Source organism: Hipposideros armiger, unplaced genomic scaffold (genome assembly GCF_001890085.2).
Source record: "Hipposideros armiger isolate ML-2016 unplaced genomic scaffold, ASM189008v1 scaffold_94, whole genome shotgun sequence".
In the NCBI taxonomy this organism is placed as follows: Eukaryota; Metazoa; Chordata; class Mammalia; order Chiroptera; family Hipposideridae; genus Hipposideros; species Hipposideros armiger.
Genome location: NW_017731444.1, coordinates 3,676,947 through 3,691,061, shown reverse-complemented (window position 1 = coordinate 3,691,061; position 14,115 = coordinate 3,676,947). Strand labels below are relative to the sequence as shown.

The window sequence follows — 14,115 nt, the reverse complement described above, 5'->3', positions numbered from 1 at the left end:
AGCAGCTAACTCATAGGGTTGTTGTGACAATGAACTAAGTTAAAGCACAGAAGTGCTGGGGTGACCGGATAGCTCAGTTGGTTAGAACGTGGTGTTAATAACACCAAGGCTGCTGGTTCAATCCCCGCATGGGCCACTGTGAGCTGCGCCTTCCCTAAAAGAGTCAACTATGCTATTGTAGCATGAAAGCAATGTGTAACCAATGACTATGGCTGTTCCCCAATTAAAAAAAAAAAAAAGAAGAAAATTTTATATATATATAGCACAGAAGTGCTTAGAGGAGGGCCCGGCTCATAGGGACAGCCCTGTAACTGTTAACGGTGATGATGATGATGATAATGTAGAGTACAAGGCTTACAAGACATTCGATCAAGGAGGTTTCTGCTCCACTCCCTAGGACACTAACATTTGCTGAACACCTACTGTGTGTCAGGCACTGGGTCAGAAGTGGCAAGGAGATAGAGGAATGTAAGACAAGATCCCTAGGCTCAAAGAGCCCCTAGGCCATAAAGGGAGGCACTTTGCAAAGATAGAACAAGAGACAATATGGCAGGATAACTTTGGTACACAGAAGCTTCCATTTCTATGAGGCAAGAACATTCCCCAGCTTCATGCAATATGTGACAGGGGCTCAGAGAGGTTAGGTCACACATTATCACACTGAGGTGTGCCCAGCTGCACAGCCTTGGGCTGCCAAGGAATCCACACCAGCTCACAGCGGAAGGGAAGCGTTGCTGTGAGGGGCCTGGTGTCAGGCTTCCCGGTGGAGAGGCAAGGTGGCTGGAGCACAGCGTGGTGGAGAGAAAAGAAGGGTAAGGAAAAGGAGCCCAGACAGTAAGTGGAGGTCAGCCCAGGCCCTGAGCTCAATCTCTGTTCAACAGAACAAGGCAAGACTTAGAGACTGGTGGTGCTACCACTTTTGGTTACACTGGTTCCAAGGCCTGCCTTCAGGTGATCTGGGACACTCAATACCTGACAGTAGATATAAATGTCAGCTAGGGGTTCTGGGAACACCTGAGCCATGGGTAGCCCTGACAGAAAAGGCAGCCCTTTCAGAGGCCTGCTCAAGAACCAGTTCTCTCCTTTCTCCTTCCCAAGGGTTAAGAGAAGAGTTACGTCTCTTAAGTTCCTTGAAGTCAGGGAGAGGGTCTTTCCACGTTTTTATCTCCGAGACTTAACACTGAGACAGGCACCAAGTAAGTACTAATAGTGGTGCCCTGAATAGATGCCTCCAAATGTCTTTTCCTTTAAGCCTGAAATTCTGCCAAAAGGAGAATTGTTTGAGTTAGAATAAGATGGCTTCTAATTATAGAACACTTGTGTCAGACGCTGCCCTGGCTGCTTCACACATTATTTGAAGCGAGTCTTACATAGCTTAGCAAGAACTATGGTGATGCCTCCGCTTCCTTCAGGGCCAAAGGTTATCACTCACTCTTTTAACTAAAAGCAGAGCAGGTTACAGAAGCTATGAGAGAGAGAGGTATGATATCTAGAAATCAAGGGAGAGCCGGTCTAAGCAATAGCCAAGGGCTCTAGATTGGAAGCCTGGCTGCGTGGATTCCAAGCCTAGCTTAGATGCTGATTAATAGCATAACCAGAGCCAAGTCACTTAACCTATAAAATGGGAATAAAAACAGCAGCTATCTCTCTAGGGCTGTTATGAGATTAAATAAATAAGCTAATATGTGTGTAAACTATGCAGAACAGTGTCCAGCACACAGTGCTACGTAAGAGTTAACTGCTATTATCATTATGAAAAGATCTAGGTTCCCCTTGGGACAGGTTGACAGCAGTGAGAGAGAAGAACTTACCCAGATTCTCTGCCTTGTAGGTTATTTTGTTGGGCTGGCAGAAGGGCAGTGAGTAATACTCATAAGGTAGCTGGGTTCGAGAGCTGGTGAGCTTCACAGCCTAGTGGGAGAAGAGAGGCCGTTCATTATTCCTCAGTCCAGACACTAAGATGGCTGTTTCAGTAATTCTCCCTGGTACCCACATATCTTTGGTATACTCGGTAATATTATCTAAGAGGTAAATGAACTGCAGTAGATACAACTGTAGGATACCATATACTCCACTGCCCACAATTCTGAATTAGTTCACTTTTCATCAGTTTTAGACTACATTACAGATTTAGTTGAAAATCATTACCAAATTTAATATGTACTAAGAGTCTTCAACATGCTGATATCCTTTGACCCTATACTTTTGCTTCCGTGCATCTTTCCTGAGGAAATAACTCTAAATGAGGAAAACCCTTTAGGAACAGAAAGGTTCACTCCTTCTTCATAACCATAGTGGTCTTCTGCCTCCAGTTCCTTGAGCTCTCTCTTGCCTCAGGCTTTGACCTGCTGCTCCTCTCAGCCAGGCTCCGTGTATAGCTGGCTCCCTCTCACATTTAGGTCTCAGGTTAAGTGCCCTAACCTGTGAGTCCTTCCCTAATCTCTTACATAGAGGGATTCTCCCATCATTCTCTATTTCAACACAACACTTGTAGTCACCTTTGCAGCACATCTAATAAACTGTAATTATTTTATTTACCTGTTTTTTTTTTAATTCATCTTCCTCACTAGAATTTAAGATTTAAGCTTCATGAAGGCAAGGACCATGTGTATCTCGGTCACCTCTGTAACCCCAGTGCCTATTGAGCTAGACACATTTAATGAGCTGGTAGGTGCTCATTAAATGTTTGCTGAATGATAGAAGAGAGGAAAAATGAAAACAACAAACAAAAACAACAACAACTAAAAGCCCCTATAATGGGAAACTGGTCAATGAACCATGATAGACCCATTAAACTGAATATTATACAACCATTAAAAATGAGGTTTAAGAAGATAATGAAGAATGTTTAGGAAATGATACACGCACACAGCATGAAGCTCTGGAAACAGTTAAAATCATAAATAACCCCAAATCTACAAATAAAACAGAACCAATCAAAATGTTGCAAGAAATAAAATTTAACCTAAAAGGAACTAAAATTATCTTTGCTATTTAGGAACTATCGATCACTCCTTATATATCACCTAAGTGCAAATAATTTTTAGGATCCAGGTCTACAACCCTTACTTAAAACTCTTGTTTTGGAATTAAAAGTTTTTCAGATTTTAAAAGGGTGGTGTGATATAATATACATAGGTTTTATAACAGCCCCCACCAGCGGGGTCTGGAGCAGTGCCCACATTCGTGCAAGGAAATACACAAATATCTGTACTAAGTGGGATAAACAAAGTCAACAATCAGTCTCAGGTCAGGTCAGGCCTTGCCTACAAGGAGCTTGGAAAACTTTGGGTTTCAGAGCTTTTTAGATGTCAGTCTGAGGGCCTGAGGGTCTCTATCAGCATTTCACGAATTGCTTGAGACAAAACAGCCAAAAAGTGACTGTTATAACGGCCTGCCTGTTATTTTGTGCTTCTTAGCATTCTCTTTCTGGACTATCAAAAAAGAATCCATATTACAAGGAGACGAAGTCCCGCCTTTCTGTGCCCTCCCACTCTTCTCTCTTTCCACCTAAGGTGTCCGTTTTCCTTTGCCCAGCTTGGCAGGACTGGAAGCCAGAGCCACCCATCCTCCCTATGCCACAACCTTTGCTCTGGACAGGGCTCTCTGTAGAGGCACTGGGAGGAAGGGTACTGCAGTGCTTAAGAGATGGGGCTCTGAACTAACTGTCATGCTGACCATGTGATCTTGGTCAAGTTGGTTCACTTCCCTGGGCCTCAGTTTCCTTATCTGTAAGATGTACGGTAAATCTGTAAAACATACAGTATCTGCCCCAGAACATTCTTGGGGGGGGGGGGAGACGGACATCCTGAGCTAAGCCATGCATAATGCCTGGCATGTAAATAACCCTCAATAAATGTTACTATAATTAGTGTGCCTGAAAGTTACAAGTCTGACTTCTAAGGAAGATGCTCACAATAATGCAACACATGTAATGCTGCATTTACAGTATTCCTCCCTTACCTGAGGTTTTGTTTTCCGTGATTTCAGTTACCCACGGTCAACTGCAGTCCAAAAATATTAAACAGAAAATTCCAGAAAGAAACAATTCATAAGTTTTAAATTGCTTGCCATTCTGAGCAGTGTGATGAAATCTCAACACCATCTCACTCATCCTGACTGGGACGTGAATGACCGGTGTCTAGCGTATCCACACCTGCCTGTTAGTCAGATCAACTATAGAGGTATCGCAGTGTTTATGTTCAAGTCTCCCTTATTTTACTTAATAATGTCCCAAAGAGCAAAAGAGTAGCGATGCTAGCAATTTGGACATGCCAAAGAGGAGCCATAAAGTATATGTATATGTATATAGAAAAAAACATAGTATGAGGTATGTATAGGGTTCGGTACTATCCATGGTTTCAGGCATCCACTGGGGGTCTTGGAATGTATCCCCGCAGATAAGAATGTATCCTACAGTACTCCACACTGCGCAGTTCTAAATGCAGACACCTTCGAATAGTCATTCATCAGACATATTTATCCACCATGCCAGGCAATGTTCTAGGAGATGGTGATACAGCAGATGAGAAGGTCAGATTAAGATCTCTGCCCTTTTGGGACTTGATTCATGGCAATTTCATTTTTTCACTAGTGTACTGTTTAAAATTTTAATCTCTAAACAAGTTAACTCCCCTGGATAATCAGAAGTTGCTTGTAATTGATGCCCAAATGAGCACGTGTAACAATTTGAAATTTTGCTAACATTTAAAATTTGGTGGCAAACAAAGGGGCACATACATGAGAGGATGTCACGTGGATGGCCCTTTGTGATTTTCTTGTCTTCTGCTTCTCCTTTTCAAGGCTATGGTGCTCAGGACAAAATAAAAACTTCATTTTCATGCAATCTCACTACCTTGTTTTTGCACAGACCAGTAAAGATGTGGTTCACATCAACGTGGTAATGAAGCAAGAAATGTACATTTATTTTAGGAGCAGAATTTATTGTCATCACTTTATAAGTTTTGCTAGCCCTTTTTACAGAATCACTAAGGATCTGAGGACAGACTTAAAAATTTTAACTGTACATTACTTTGCCTATGGGGGACTGATGTGGTAGTCAAGAAGTTGGGGACTTCTGGAGGTGTAAGAATGCCAAATATCCTACGCTGTAAACACTGTACAGAAAAAAAAGAGTACGAAAAACAGACCAAAGTATTAAGAATGGTTGATTTGGGTGATGGTAGAGGGGAGTCTTTTTGGATGGGAGCCTTGTACAAGGTTATACTCCTTCTCTGGTGGTAATCTGTACCCAATGACTGGTCCATGGCGGGGATACGGAGAGCCAGTCCTCTTGCCTCAATTTGGAACAACTCTGAGGGGCCAGCCGTTCCAATTCCAGAGCTTCCCAAAGGCCTCAGGTGTACAACAGCGCAACGTCTCCCTTTGCCCAGTCCTGCTTCCTTACTCCCTTCAAGTGCTGACCTTGAGAGCCTGCCCAATAAATCTCCTACACCAAATCTTCACCTTAAGAGTTTGTTTCCTGGGAAACCAGATCCAGGAAGATAAACCACCAACCCCAGCCCTGTTTGGGGCTCTGAGAAGGCCACCAATGTTCAGTTTTAGAGACAGAGCAAGATGCTAGCCTGCCCATTGCCCCGGTCAACCATATTTTCAGTGACTCTCTTCCACCCTCCACCCGTGCCACAGTTGACTGACCACTGGTGGGCATCCGGTCTGAAAAGGTGAAGTGGCCGTTGGAAGCCTTCTCTCTGGATTATGATTCAGGGCAATGCTTCCCAAATGCTAATCGCTCACATACCAACTTGCCCTGTCTACTTACCACTATTTACTTGGATCTGGTTCCTTTTTAGTAAATACATTTATTTAAGAAGCAAACATTATATCAGTATTAAAAATAGTAAACCAACAATGACAGCCATGAAATCATGAATTGAAGTACTAGCTATATTTTCTAACACACAGTAAAAGATAATAGCTATTAAAATAAAATATATTTGTCAACCACTTAAAGTCATCTCAGATATCATCACTCAGATATGTAGTCCGCAGTTCGGGGATAATGAACTGGAAAATCCAGCTGGTGACTGATACTAAAATTTGAAAAAGAGGCCATAATAGACCACGTATGCACCGACGACATAGGTTATGCAGGGAAAGCTCGTAAGATAGGGGAACAGAGCAGATGAAAGAGGGAAGCAGAGCTATCATAGAGAAGGCAGGTTGAGAGAGACAGACACAGAAAAGAAATGGAGATGAGACAGGGAGAAAGAGAAATGTGTGAGAGTGAAACTGAGAGAGAAATACAGAGATACAGACATGCGCAAAGAGCCAGAGAGAAAGAGAAAGAGAGGGACACAGAGAAAGAGAACACACACAGGCAAAGATGCAGAGAGAGAGGGATGAAGAGGCAGAGTTCCTGGAACGGCGGGCTCCTGAAGGCACTCTACTTCCAGCCCGTGAGCACGCAGTGAACCCTCTGTTTCCCAGGGTAACTGGCCCTCGTCTTTGTTCTCTGCAGTCACAGGAGGGACATGACCTGCTCACCATGGTCCTCCAGCCAGACTGCCCAGCACGGAGGCTCCAACAGTCCAGGAAAGCACTGACCTTGATTTCTACAGGATCGTTCTGGTGGAAGTTGATTGGTGCGACCCCAGGGACATAGAAGGCTCTTGTTTCCAATGTGAGGGAGAGAAGGAGCAGTAACCACGGCAACCAATCCTGCTTGGAAGAAGAGAGGCTGAGGTTGGAATGAGGGAGGGAAGTGAGCATCCTTCTGGGGCAGACCAAGTCACAGCACCTTCACGTCCGCTTTAACTGACCCAGTCTCGTCTCTACTCTGAGAAGCCTGAGGCTCTTCCAAGTGCCACCTCCCAAATGCCTACAAAGCCAGCTTTGCACTTCCAGGAATGGGCAATAAAATAAGTAATTGACAGGGGGCAAAAGGGAAGACGGTGATACAGGAGCCACCTTTTCCCGCTTCTGGATCAATGTTCTTTTAAACATTTCACGTTGCAGCACTCCCTTGTAGAGCTAGCAGGAAATGAAGCGCCAGTGTCCCATGAATTCCCATTTCTCCATATAGCAACAGGCTCGCTTTGTCAGGAAGCTCCTATTACCTACAAGCCTTCAAAATTGTACTGATCTCATCACCTCCCTCTCTCCTCCTCACTCAGCTGCAGCTACACTGGCCTTCTTGTTGTCTCTCAACAGTAAGCCCTTCTCCACCCCTCAGGGCCATCACCTTCAATGTTCCCTCTGCCAGAGTGCCCTTCCCACAGATACTTGCATGGTTCATCTCATTGAGTGTTTCTGGCAAGTCTCTCTCAAATGTCACTTCCTCAAAGGGGCCATTATTGACTATCCTACCTAAAGTATCATCCTCAGGTCTCCCATTACCCATTTCTCCATCCCCTTACTCTACTTCATTTCTCTTCATGGGCTTATCTACGTGACATGGACAATATGCATTTGTTTGTTTGTATATAATCTGTCCCCCTCGGCTTGAATGTAATCCCTGTGGGAGCAGGGACTGTGTCCCCAGCGCCTGGCATGGAGTAAGCATTCAGTAAATAATCTGCATGCAGCACAGTCACCTGGGAATCAAAGGCAAGAAAGATCAATTGCTGACTTCAAGAAATTTACCCATCAAAGCATGGCTTTCCCTTCATTAATACTATGCTTCACCTCTCAAGGAACTCAAGGAGCTTCCGGATTCTGCCCAGTCTGAACAAGGAAGGAGCTTCTGTCACTCACACACCTGGATCACCAACTCAGTCCTGCTTCTGCATCTGCCTTCTCTCTCTAGCCCCTTTACTGCTGCAGCACTTCCGGCACTCATTTCCTTCCACCAGGACGTTGGCCACAGCCTCCTGATCACCTTGCCTCTGCAGCCCCTCCATCCTTCAAGTCACCACCTCTCCCCCCACCCCTCCCACTCAGATGATTCCTTCTGACACTCAGTATTTGAGGGGATCAGAATCACTCAGGGGGCTTGCCAAACGTGTAGACTCATCTGCATTTTCACCAGGAGCACGAGTTGAGAAAAAATGGCTTTAAAAGTTTAAGGTTCTGAGCTCTGTACACTTTAGCTATACAGCTCGTCAAAGTCTTAAAAGCAATATATTCACAGAATGTTTTTCCCCTGATTTGTTGTGAACATTTGTAAGTATCTGCCAGCTGATGTTCATTATGAATGAAATAACAGTTTGACCCCGATAAACACATTGAAAAATGGCTAAGAGAGCCATAGTGTATTTGGTAATTAGAAGGTCAGCAGAATTAGGGATGAGAGGAGGAAAATCTTTAAAGGAAATGACATGACTAGAAGATAGAAAATTGCCTCATGGGGCAGGATTCTGTATAGGAAGACACTATTTTTCCCTTTTCTGTCCCTTTTTTTTAAATTTTAAAATAAATTTAGATTTACAGAAGAGTTGCAAACATACCACGAGAGTTCCCATCTACTCTTCACCCAGTTTGCTCTAATGTTAATATTTGACATAACCATGGGTGAATAGGCTTTCAAAAAATAACTAGCTTTAAAAAGTTTTGAAAAAGTAAAACATATACAGTAAATAATTCAAACAGTACAAATGGGTATGCTGTGAAAAAGAAATCTTCCTCCCATTTTAGCTCCCCATAGACAACTGCTATCACCAGTTCCTTGAAAATCCCTCTAGAGACATTCCGTGCGTGCACAAAGGGAAGGGTTTAGTTCTATGGGCTTGCCATGAATACAACAGACAGATTTTTATTCTTTCTGTGACAGGAAGCCTCCATCGGTGGGCTGCTCACAACATCTGATTTCCTCTGGATCAGAGGAGTTTCTCCACTTGGCTGGTTATCAGAAGATCTGGGCCGTCCCTCCCTGTTTGGAACCCACTGTTAGGCCTCATCGGCCAGTCCTTAGAATGTGAGTGTTTTGTGTGAAAAGAATAAACTCTGTCCTCTCTTTTCCTCCAATTCCTCTTTGTACTTGAATTTCAGTTAACTAAAACGCAAGGAAGACAAATCTTGAGTTAATGGCATAAACTGTCATCCAAAAGTTGTTTAAAAATAAAAACAACCCAACTCTGAATTTTTGAAAAAAGATGCAGAAAGCAGACAAGCCTCACAAAGATACTATCAACAAACCTCAAGTCAATTTATCTTAGAGGAAGGATCAATAGATGAAAAATGGCAAATGATACTTCCAAATGCTAAAATCTTTGAATAATATAAAGCAACCAAAAGCAATTTGGAAGTTCAGCTTAGAATTAATGACTGTACCAAAATGACACTTGACTGCACCAAAATGACACTATCAGTTTTAGATATTAAAATGTCACTGTTTTGATATTCTCATATGGCTGGAGGGATTATAAATGGGAACACTTGTGTGTGCGGGGGGGGGGGACAAATCTGGTACTCTGTATCAAAGCCTACCCCAAAAGTGCACTTTTCATGTTGCAGTATCTGCCATCTCTCCAGCTGCACTAATCGCTTGTCTAGCTTTGTTGATGGGGTGCTCAATAAACCCTTATCAAACAAATTAATAAGCACCAACCAACCTCTGATCTATAAAAATACAAAACCATCCACTCACATAAAGGTTGAATACTATGGTTCTTAATCTTCACTGTATCCCTTTGAGAATATTTTTTTAATCCTCAGATTTAAGAGTTCTTGACATCTCCCACCTTGCCACCTGTCCAAGGACCTAATTTAAAAATCCCAAAAATATCTATTATGCCTACACCCTATCTGTATGTATAGAATATCTGTATGTTGATGTATATTAGAATAACCTGGGGAGCAAATGGATTAAATTTCTAATCAAAAGGCACACAGTGGCTAAATGGATTAAAAAAAATATCCAGAGATATGTTGTCTACAACAGATTCACTTTAGATTTAAAAACATATAGGTTGAAAGTGAAGGTATAGAAAGGTATTCATATAACAAAAAGAAAGTAGAAATGACTCATTTATATCAGACAAAATAGACTTTCAGTCAAAAATTGTGTCTAGAGACAAAGGTCATTATACATAATGACAAAAGGGTCAATTCAATAGGAATATATAACAGCCTTTCCAGCTCCGGACCCGGACGCAGAAGCGGTAACGATGTTGATGCCCGAGAAGAACCGGATTGCCATTTGTGACCTCCTTTTTAAGGAGGGAGTGATGGTGGCCAAGAAGGACGTTCACATTCCTAAACACCCTGAGCTGGCAGACAGGAATGTGCCTAACCTTCGCGTCATGAAAGCCATGCAGTCTCTCAAATCACGAGGCTATGTGAAGGAACAGTTTGCCTGGAGACATTTCTACTGGGACCTTACCAACGAGGGCATCCAGTATCTTCATGATTATCTCCACCCGCCTCCCAAGATCGTGCCTGCCCACTTTGCGCCGCAGCCAGCCTGAGATGGGCAGGTCAAGGCCCAAAGGTCTGGAAGGCGAGCGACCTGCAAGACTCACACGAGAGAGACACCTACAGATGGAGCCCTGTGCTTCCTTGTGCCGACAAGACAGCAGCGGCTGGGGCTGGGTTAGCAACCGAATTCCAGTTTAGAGGCAGATTTGGTCGCGGATGTGGTCAGTCACCTCAGTAAAGTTGGAGCGATTATTTGGTGTTGAATAACACCAAATTTTCTTGTGGCAAGAAAATCTCTTGTGCCCCTGTTTTTGCATAATGTAGCCTGAACAGGAATGATCTAAAGTCAGAATATAAAAGGAAGAAGAATGGATTGGTTGGGGGGGAGTCGTGGACGTGGTCAACCACCTCAGTCAAGTTAGAGCGATTTTAGGTACTGAATAAACTTGTGGAGAGAAAATAATCTCAGCAAACTGGGAGTGATTGTTTGGTGTTGAATAAACTTGAGAGTAAATAAAATTTTAAAAGAGGAAGATATAACAATTAAAGATATACACACCCAACATCAGAGCACCTAAATATATAAAACAAATATTGACGTATCTGAAAGGAGAAATTGAAAACAATACAATAATAGTAGGGAACTTCAATATCCCACTGATAATAATGGATAGAACATCCACACAGAAAATCAATAAATGGCTGACTGGAACAACACTACAAACTAAATGGACCTAACAGACATATACAGAACCTCCCACCCAACAGCTAAAAGAATACACATTCTTCTCAAGTGCACATGGAACATTCTCCAGGATATGTAGATCACGTTAGGTCACAAAACAAGTCTTAAATTTAAGAAGATTGAAATCATTCCATGTATCTTTCCTGACCACACTGAAATGAAACCAGAAACCAGTAACAGCAAAAATGGGAAAATCCACAAATATGTGAAAACTAAACAACACACTCTTGAACAACCATTGGGTCAAAGAGGAAATTAAATGAGAATTTTAAAAGTACCTCGGACAAAAGAAAATGAAAATACAATATACCAAAACTTACGAAATGCAATAAAAGCAGTACTACGAGTGACACAGTGATAAATGCCTACATTAAAAAGAAAAACAAAAAACCTAAAAACTACCTAATTTTATGCTTCAAGAAACTAGAAAATGAACAAACTAAGCCCAAAATTAGCAGAAGGAAGGATATAATAAAGATTAGAGCAGAAATAAATTTTAAAAAATAGAATTTAAAAAACAGAAAACTCGGGCCGGCTGAGTGGCACATTGGTTAAGAGTTGGCTTGGGATGCCAGCTCTGAGCAGCAGGGACCCAGTTCGGATCCCACATTAGGCCAGTGACGCTGCACCCTCTACAGCTAAGATGGTGAACAACAGCTCGACCTGCAGCTGGGCTGCCATGAGTTGCCGGCGATGGTGTAGGCTGCAGTGGACTCCCATAAGCTACCATAAGTGGCCAGCAACAGGCGTGAACTTTTGTGAGATGCCAAGAGGCGCCGTGAGCGGCCGTCCAGTAGCTGGCAACTGATCTGCCTCAGCAGGGAAGAATGCAATGATAATACCAACATGGGCCAGTGAAGCGACATCCTCCACAACTAGACTGAAGAACAAAAGGACAGCAACTTGTCTGTTCCCCTTCCCCAATTCCTCAATAAAATCTTAAAAAAAAAAAGAAAGAAAGAAAGAAAAGAAATGAAAGGGGAGATATTATAACAGATGCCTCAGAAATAAGAAGGATCATAAGAGACTATAATGAATAATTATATCAACAAATTGGGTAACCTGGAAGAAATGGATAAATTCCTAGAAACATACAACCTACCAAAGCAGAGTCCAGAAGGAACAGAAAGCCTAAACAGACCAATTAAAAAAAAATTAAGGAGATTGAGTCAGTAATCAAAAACCTCCCAACAACAAAAAAAAAGAGTCCAGGATCAGATGGCTTTACAGGTGCACTCTACCGAACATTCAAAGAACAATTAATATCAATCTTTAAACCCCTCCAAAAAATAGAAGAGGGAATACTTCCAAACTCATTTTATGAGGCCAGCATCAATCACCCTGATATCAAAACCAAACAAAGATACCACAAGAAAAGAAAACAATAGGCCAACATCCTTGATGAACACAGGTGCAAAAATCCTCAATAAAATACTAGCAAACCAAATTTAACAGCACATTGAAAGGATCACACACCAACATCAAGTGGGCTTTATCACTGGGATGCAAGGATGGTTCAACATATGCAAATTAATCAATGTGATACTTACACCACAATAACAAAATGAGAGAAAAAAATCCACATGATCATTTCAACAGACACAGAAAAAGCATTGGACATAGTTCAACATCCATTCATGATTAAAATTCTCAACAAAATAAGTATAAAAGGAACTTACCTCAACACAATAAAGGCCATCTGAAAAGCCCACACTTAACATTATTATTTCTTGCTAATCAAAAATATATGTGTTCTGAATTTACCCTCCTAGGAAGCCAGATACCAGACCTTTTTACCTTATCTGATGTGTGATTTGAAGCCAGGGCAGAGGATTACAATCTCCTGGGTTATCAAGCCAATTAAATCTAAGAAGTCACTCCAGCTCTACCTTCTTTTGAAACAGAATCCTCCAATCTTAGCAGAGAGACATTGCTTTGGGGAACTCAAGGGCTCCCTGAGAGCTCAGGTTGCAGAGGGATGAAAAGCAAATCCTCAAAGACGTCAATACACTTTTATTCCAAAGTCTCAAACCAATGAAGCAAGTACTATACACACACACACACACAAAAACAAACAAACAAAAAAGGCACAACAATGAGGATAATACTCACCCTGGTAGAAAACAACACTAAAAAGAAACAGGAAGCCAAGGAGTTACTGAGCCCTACACAGTAAGTACAAGGCATTGTGGCAGACGGCCCTCCCTTTCACTTACCCAGCCCCTGCTTTGTGATAAGCACTTTACAAACACTGATTTGCACCATCCTCACAACTACGACTACCTGGGGGTTTCTGTCATCATTTCTCAGATGACTGCCAGTTAACTCAAGATCCAGAGATTAAATAACTTACCCAAGGTCAGAATGTAGAGAAACAAGGATGCTCTTTTTAGGCAGGTGAGTTGCATTAAAAGATGAAGAGCATATTGCTAACATCTGCAGCTTTTCTCAATGCTGATTATGTGCCAGGTACAGTTCTAGGCTCTTTTCATGCACTAACCCAATTCATTTTCACAACAATCCTATGAGATAGGCTCTTATTCTCATTTCACAGATCAGGAAACTGAGGCTCAGAGAGGTGACATAATACTAGCTGAGTCAGGATCTGAACCCAGGCAGTCTGATCCCAAAGCCCATGCTCTAACCACTATAGAAATTAGTTCACGATTTACTGAGCGCCTACTGTGTGTCAGGCACTGTGCCAGAATCACAGAAGCCATGTCCACAAGGAATTTTCAGCCAGTTGGGGGGACAGGGACAGGTCATCAGCCAATCACAAAAATAGGTTCCAGATGCTATGGAAGATTAAGAGGCGAAGGACAGTGTTTTGGGAAGTACACAGGAGCAGCAATATACCAAGTCTTGGTGGGCAGGGGTGCAGATCTGAGAACTCAAGCCTACCCCAAGGCCTGAAGGGAAAGACGAGGGAAGGGAGAAGTGTTCCAGGAAAAGCTAAACAGGCATGAAGGCCTGGGGGCAACCATAAGGAGCTTTAGGCAGATCAAGAGTAAGCTGGTGCTGGGCCGGCTGAGTGGTGGGAAGGTTAAAAACTG

General features: G+C 42.4%; 1 protein-coding gene and 1 pseudogene across 1 annotated transcript in view; one reads left to right on the top strand and one right to left on the bottom strand.

The window, feature by feature from the left end:
• The window catches only part of TM9SF4 (transmembrane 9 superfamily member 4), a 57,449-nt gene that overhangs the window by 26,425 nt on the left and 16,909 nt on the right, over positions 1 to 14,115 (bottom strand). The window contains exons 2-3 of the mRNA XM_019645690.1: positions 6,568 to 6,681; positions 1,812 to 1,911 (exon numbers count right to left, since the gene is read on the bottom strand). Of these exons, the coding sequence (XP_019501235.1) occupies positions 1,812 to 1,911; positions 6,568 to 6,681 (214 nt within the window). The remainder of the gene's footprint in view (positions 1 to 1,811; positions 1,912 to 6,567; positions 6,682 to 14,115) is intronic.
• On the top strand, positions 10,068 to 10,555 carry LOC109384427 (40S ribosomal protein S10 pseudogene; annotated as a pseudogene).